Source organism: Ichthyophthirius multifiliis (assembly GCF_000220395.1).
Source record: "Ichthyophthirius multifiliis unplaced genomic scaffold scaff_1120509250204, whole genome shotgun sequence".
Lineage (NCBI taxonomy): Eukaryota > Ciliophora > Oligohymenophorea > Hymenostomatida > Ichthyophthirius > Ichthyophthirius multifiliis.
Genome location: NW_004086971.1, coordinates 1 through 7,641, shown reverse-complemented (window position 1 = coordinate 7,641; position 7,641 = coordinate 1). Strand labels below are relative to the sequence as shown.

General features: G+C 17.2%; 1 protein-coding gene across 1 annotated transcript, besides 5 other annotated features; it reads right to left on the bottom strand. All coding sequences in view use genetic code 6, as the record gives it.

Moving 5' to 3' along the window:
* Positions 1-972: 972 nt before the first annotated feature.
* IMG5_056490 (ubiquitin, putative) lies at positions 973-2,386 on the bottom strand (the record flags this gene model as incomplete). Its single annotated transcript, XM_004037245.1, has 2 exons — positions 973-1,883; positions 1,933-2,386. The coding sequence occupies 2 exons, from the start codon at positions 2,384-2,386 to the stop codon at positions 973-975; spliced, it is 1,365 nt and encodes a 454-aa protein (XP_004037293.1).
* An 819-nt stretch (positions 2,387-3,205) lies between these two features.
* Positions 3,206-3,270: a microsatellite.
* Positions 3,211-3,275: a microsatellite.
* A 2,569-nt stretch (positions 3,276-5,844) lies between these two features.
* Positions 5,845-5,893: a microsatellite.
* Positions 5,846-5,893: a microsatellite.
* Positions 5,894-5,975: 82 nt separating this feature from the next.
* Positions 5,976-6,007: a microsatellite.
* Positions 6,008-7,641: the final 1,634 nt, after the last annotated feature.

Below are 7,641 nucleotides of genomic sequence, written 5' to 3'. Positions count from 1 at the left end.
AATATTACTTTAAATCATGCCAGGTGGAACACTTTTTAAAGTAATATTAGTAATAATTTTTAACAGAAATTCCATATTTTTTATTAGAAGTAAGTCCTAATTAATCTTTTAAGAAAGCATTTTTTCTGCTTATTATTGAAAGAGTGAAATTAGATTTTTAATAATTCCATTACTTTGCATAAACTAAATTACTTGTATAGTTTATTAAGTAAAATGATATATAATTTTCAAATAATTATAAGCTTTATTAAAATAAACTTCCAAAGCTTTAAAAAAATTCATAAAATATGAAAAAAGAAATCTTGCTAAAGTAGATTTATAAATTTCATAAGAAATAATTTCAGGAATATTGACATTTGGATCTTTTAATTTTTTAAGGGTCTCAGTTTATAAAAAGTATTTATACTCAACATTTAAAATATTTTAAGTGGATTATATTATTATATTTGTAAATTTATTTTTCAACTCCAAGTTTTGGCAGCCAAATAAAAAGGTTAACAAAATCCACTAATTATCTAATAGGAAATTTGCAAATATAAAGCAAAAAGGAATATTTTGTTTTATTATTTGAGAATATTAATCAAATGATTCTAACATAAATTCATTATCATATATATTCGGATATACATTTCCAAATAAGTTTTTCGATAAAAACATAAAGGCTTATGTATATTGTTGATTATAATAAAAGCATATTGCGTCTTAGTCTTGTATAAGTTACTATTTTTTTTTATATGATTTTTATTTGATTTTATTTTACTTATTCTTCCTCTTCATAATTTTAATTATCATCAGTATATGTTTCAGAAGCCTTTATTAAATTATGTTTTTCTCTCATCCAATTAATATTTTAAATATCAGAGTATTGATAAGAAATATATTTATTGACATCATATTAAATAGGAAAATTATATAGGAATAAAAAATCTTTAACAAACTTAAAATAATCAAAATCATTAATAAGTTTGCATTTCAAATAGTTAAGATTTTCTTTTAAAATATTCTCTTTTAAATTTTATTCACTATTTTCTTATGTTTTAACTAAATGCTCCAAATCATGATTTATGTGAATTCTTCTTTCGTAAAATAGCAAATAAGCATTTTTACTCTATTTATATTTTATTTAAAAAAAATATTAAATAAATCAAAAAATTAAAAATTAACATTTTAAAATCCATAGTAATTATTATTATTATTATTTTGTTATCCTCCAAAACATTCTTCTTTTAATTTATTAATGTTAAATTCTGTTACTTATGTATCATTAAATTCATACCAATTTTTATCTTCTCTATTCATAATATATGAATAATAATGACCAGATTCTGCGGTCCCACTATGCACAAGAATACCTACTAAATCATATTGATAATAATTCGGGTCAACTTATTATTCTTCATTTTAGAATGCCCATTTAGATATATTTAAAGAAAGAGTAAATTCAAAATAATCATTTATTTTTTTCTTTTGCATTAATTAATAATCGAATTCAAATCTTTTTAAAGTAATAATAAGATTATTTGATAATTAATTGACATAAACTTTTTTTTAAGCTTTTAATTTTCTTCCATAATTTTCACAATAATATTTATTCGAGCCTTCTAAAGTATCTCCTTTTACAAATGCATCCATTGCTTATTCAATATTACTGCAGTTTTGTATATCCAAGCTTATAGTAAGAAACGGTTCGAATGTTTCTGCACAATAAGGATATTCGCTTTCTAATGAAATCAGTTAATTACATAAAGTGCCTCCTATTAATGTTTACAGCATTTATTTATTATTTGTATTTTTAAATTCATTATCTATTTTATCTGTTAATAAATGAAAAAATTCGTTCACATCTTACTAAACCAATACATTTATTGGCTCTCCGTCATAACCTTTTTTAAAATATATTATATATTTAGTTACTTTATTATATTTTTATACTTCGAATAGAACAAATAAAGTTAAATGGTTAGATATATTATTTAATAGACTCTTGCATGTAAATAAATAAATGTTTTAATTAATAAGATATATTTTGATCTAATTAATTAATATTTTATTCTTTTTGCTAGTCTTATTATTAATTGTTTTCAAGTATTAAAGGTTAATTAATAAAGAAATTTCTCAAATCTTTCATCATAAAAAATTATTATAAAAGACTATTTATATAGCAAGTACATCCGAAATTCTTTAAACCGACAAATCCGTGCTTTGGTTTATTATTTATATTTAAATCCTTTTATTCGTGTTATAATTATTGAGAATTATATTAAATACATTAAAGGAAATTAAAATAATTTTTATTAGAACTCCTACCTAATACTAACAAAAATTCAAAAACTTTTTATCTTGTATTTTTCTATTTACATTTTGGTAAATTTATATATGTTTCCATTTTTAATTAAAGTTTAGGAGAATAAAATAAGCAGTTATATAGATTTTCAATTATATTTTCTTATACTTCGGAAAGTTCAGGTTTCTTTTAAACTAAAATTTTAGCCAAACAAAATAAATTTGCTAAAACCTATTTTATTTTTATATTATAATATAAAAATTTGATTAAATATAGAAAATTACTTTGTCTTCAATATCACTATATCTATTTTCTATTAATTATCTTTGATTTATAAATTATATTACTTTCAAGTAAAATTATTCGGTAGATATTTAATAATTATTAGAAATCCATATTAAACTATCTTCTTAGTCATTTAAAATAAAGCAAACACTATTTAAAAACTCATTATAATTAGATTTTTATTAATCAGTACAAATATTTTCGAAATCCGTCAATAATAAACAAAAAATATAAGCAATACATTTTACTTCTTTATTTTATTTACAAATCTATACAATAGTATCTATAAAAAATTATGTTTCGAATCTTAAATTTTTATTAAAAGATTAAAATAAATGGAAATTAACTATTTAATTTAATTATTATGAATTTTAAAGAATTTAAAAATGTTAAATATTTAAAGAAAGTCCTGCTAAAATAAGATTTAGGCATTAAATTATAATATCATTGAATATTTCATCTTAAAGGAAAATTTAATTTGCTGAATAAAATTATATGATTCCAAATGCTTATTTAATTAAATTTTTAAAATCAACTTATTAGTGGAAATAGTTTTGTACTTATTTTTGATTTTTAAAAAAATCTATTAAATCAGAAAACTCATCAAATTAATTTTATGAAGTATCTTTTAGTTAGTGATTATTTTCTTAATTTTCATTTGATTATTTTTCATTTTCATTTGATTATTTTTCATTTTCATTATTTTGCTCTTCTTCTAATTTATTATTATTAGTACCTTTTTGTAAATTAGGATTATTTATTGGTCCAATTAAATATTAAACTTAATTATTTTCTAATTAATTTTCTTGATTATTCTCTACATTAGTTTATTTATTATCTTCTTCTTTTTATTTTTGAATATAACTATAAATATTTGTTTTGAAAATATTAGAGTCATCAATAGAAATAACATATGCAAAGATATAAATGTTAATAATTTCAAATATATACTTTAAAACTTTAAGTTACTAAATATCTGAAATTTGATTATTATTTAAAAAAACATCAGTTTTTACATTAATAAATTTTTCATATAAGTAATTAAACCCTTATTCTTAAACGAATTTTTCTCGCCAATTTTTTCTTTATTAAATTATTTTTTAATTGTTGTGGACATAGAATTTTTTACAACAAACTATTTGATTAATAATTTGTAATTTATATAAAAGCTTAAAATTATTTTATGTCTAAAAAAAATCATCAAATTTATTATTCTATATATTTATTTTTTTATTAATAAAATATAATTTTATATATTTACGTCATTATTTTCGTCACATAATAATTAAACTTTCTATTCTATTTTTTAATTAATAGGTAATTTGCTTATTAAACACCAAATGTCTTATTAAAGTTTTTTATCGTCTATATTTAAAATAGTGAATAAAAGTTCTAAATACTCTTCTGTATTAGAAATTATTTTCGAAAAATTTTATTTTTAATATTAATCAAGACTTGGGTTTTCATTTTGCATTTTCTATTATTGTTTTTCTTATAACTTAACTTAAAATTCTTATAAATCACAGTCTTAAAAATAATATTCTAAAGCTTCTTAAATATTATTATTTTTTTAGATTAATAATTCTTTAACTATATTTTAGCTAAACTAATAATTAGTAATTTACATAAATTCGTTTATATTATTTTCTAATTAATATTCGTTTATGTTTTGTTTTTCTTAATTATTATTAAAACTTTCTGAAATTTCTTCATCGAGATCATTATTTTTATTATGTAATTTTACTGTGTTATCATCTTATAGTTATAAATCTTTCAGTTTTTTTGTTAAATCTTGAGTTTATATATATATTCCTTTCACATAAATATCAATACTCTCAGGGTTTTATACAGGATTTATTTAATCTATTTAAAAATAAATACAAAATAATAATAATGTTTACTTGCTATCATTTCAATTAATTCTTTAAAATTTTTATTATTATTAACCGTAATTTGGAATTTTTTTTAAGTATAAGTATTCCTTAAATTATTTTCAATTTAAAGATTGATATTTTTTCCTTAATTTTTCTATTGTTTTTATAAGGTTTTATCTAATTAATCAATTAACTTATTGATTAAATCTAGACATCTACTAATTCCTACAAATACTTAATTATCATTATTATTTTTAAGATATAATTCATAAAAATTCTTCATATAATCCATTAGATTCTATACATATAATAGTTTTAAGTTTTCTAAAGTTTAAACATTCTAACTTTAAAATTAAATAATTTCAATTAAAGTATTTCTTGCTTTTTTTGAAATAGAATCCTAAGGATTGAATAAATAGATTTCCCAAATTTTCTAAAGGCCATAAATTTATTCAGAAATTAAATTTTTATTTTAAAAAACATTGATTCTATTATTTATTACAAAAAAATATTTGTAAAAGCAATCATAAATAAAATCAGTACAATATTAGGCATTATTATAACTTAATAAAATATCATTAAATATATATTAAAGGCAATTATAATTTATAAGAAAATTATTGTCAACTATTTTTAATAAATACTTAAAAAATATTTCCATTTCCCAACTCTCATTTGTATTAAAACAAAAAATTTCAAATAAATCTTTTATTTATTGCTAACTAAAACTTTTTTAATTAGAAACTAATATTTCATATATTAAAATAAGTCTTTTTTCACACAAATCCTAATTTTTTCGATTTTCTTATATTATGTTTCCTTGCCGAATTTCATTCATAAAATTTTATAGACTTACAATAATTAAATTTGTTAATCCATATTATTGATCTAACATTTCCATAAAATTTAATTTATTTTAGTATAATATTTTTCTTTCATCATCATATATAGGAAAATAACTATTTGATATATATTACAAAATATCTAAGCATTCATCAAACATTTAATTATTTAATATTTAATTTAAACATTTTTATATTATATTCTGTTAGTTTTTATTGTTAATTTATAAAAATATATATAAAAAAATACATTTTTTAAAGGCTAGAAATTATTTACACTAATTTCTTTTATTGCTTATGTTGATTTTTATATAAATTCTTTCTATTTATTATTCATTTAATTAAAAGATTACTAAGTAATTTCCCATAAATATTCAAATATTTAAATTCCTAAATCTTCTACCTAATAGCCATCATTTTATAATGATTAATTATTGTTATTTTAATTATTTAAATCCCCAAAATACGGTAGAGCGATAACAATATTAGGTTAAACATTTTACCACTCCTCCTAAAATATTAATAATACATAATTTTTTATATAAAAAAATTACAGTAATTTTATTATTAATTTCTTATTAATTTTTATTAATAATTTATTAATTAATATCTTTAAATTATAAATCATTTTAAATTCTTTCTTTTTCGTCATCAATATCAACTAAAAAGAAAAAAAAAAAAAAAATAGATAAAATTATACTAAAAAAAATATATAAAAAAAAAAAACTTTACTTTTAGCTTCATTAGAATCCAATTGGTCGTTGTTATTATTATTATTTTTAATTTAATTATTTTAATTTTAAAAATTATTTTCATAGTCATTTTATACGTTGCTTTTATTATCTAACATATAAAAGTTATTATTACTAAAGCTATTATTTAAAATCTAATTTTCTTACACTTAATTATTAGTTTACTCAACATTATTTTAAATTTCTTTTTTTATTAATAATTTAGGGTTTTGACACATATATTTTATCAAATTAATACAAGTAGAATGGTTTTCATTATTGTGAATTTCCTAAACTTTATTAAATATAAATTATAAATCATTAATATCTAAAATTTAAACAAGGTTTTGGACTACTTCATAAACATTATTTTGAATACTTTAATGCTTTCCATTACCAAAATTAAAAATCATTTCTAGTCTATCATTTTATAATGCTTCGTTTTAATACATATATTTAAGAATAGGAATACTTCTTTTCATAATCTCATGATGAGAATCGTCATTAAAAATATTAAGAAATATATTTTTTTATTCAATCCAGTTTAATAAATAAGTATTCAGTTATTCTTAATTTAAATTTTGTATTTGTTAAATTTTATTTACTATAAATTATAATCCTGTCATTACTAAATTCAAAGATTAGCTTTCAAAAAAAACAAAACTAATTTCTAATTCTAAATTATTTGTATATTTAAAAAAATCTATACTGGAAAATTAAAATATATAATTTAATGTGTCAATGAATTCTTTTAAATTAAATTAATTTAATATTTTATTACTGTTTTCCTTAAGCTATTTAGGAATTTTATTTATATTTTATATTATTTCATTTATTAATTTTTTATAATCGTCATTTTATAATCTATTTACAAATTGTTTTGATATATTTAAAATTTATAATGTTTAATATATATTATTTTCTTCCAATAATTAATATATTTTTTCTAATATTTTGCTTTCTATTACATCATATATAAACATGTCATAAATTAAATATGTTGGCGTTTGTTAGTTTTAAAATTCAACAAGAAAATTTTTCTATTTTCCTGTTTAATGTTCTAAGTAATTCTTTTTAAATTTATAATTTATTTAAATGTATATAAATATTTTATACTTTTAAATCCATAATAACTATTTATGAAAAATATATTTTTTGTTAAGAGTCTAACATTAACATTATTAAATTATATATTTTCTCAAATTATCCATATAATTTTATACACATTTGCATACAAGATTATAAAAAAATATATGATGCTGAATAATATTATTAATCTTATTAATTATTAAATCTTTTTATATATATATATATATATATATTTTTAAATAAAATTAATAAATATAATAATCAAAAAATAAAAAAAATTATTTATATCTATAATTTTTATTTAAGATATATAAAACTATTTTTAATGTTACCTTAAGTTCATTAGTTTTTATATAAAAATTTGTAAGTAATCATTTATAAATTATTATATTTCTTCTTTATCTGTAATTTTATCCTAATTAAATAATTAGTATCCATATTTTAAAAATATTTTAAGTTAAAAAAGGTTATTTAAATTACTTTGTTAATGCTTTATAAAGTGTAATATGCATATTAATATAACTCCTGGTGAATTT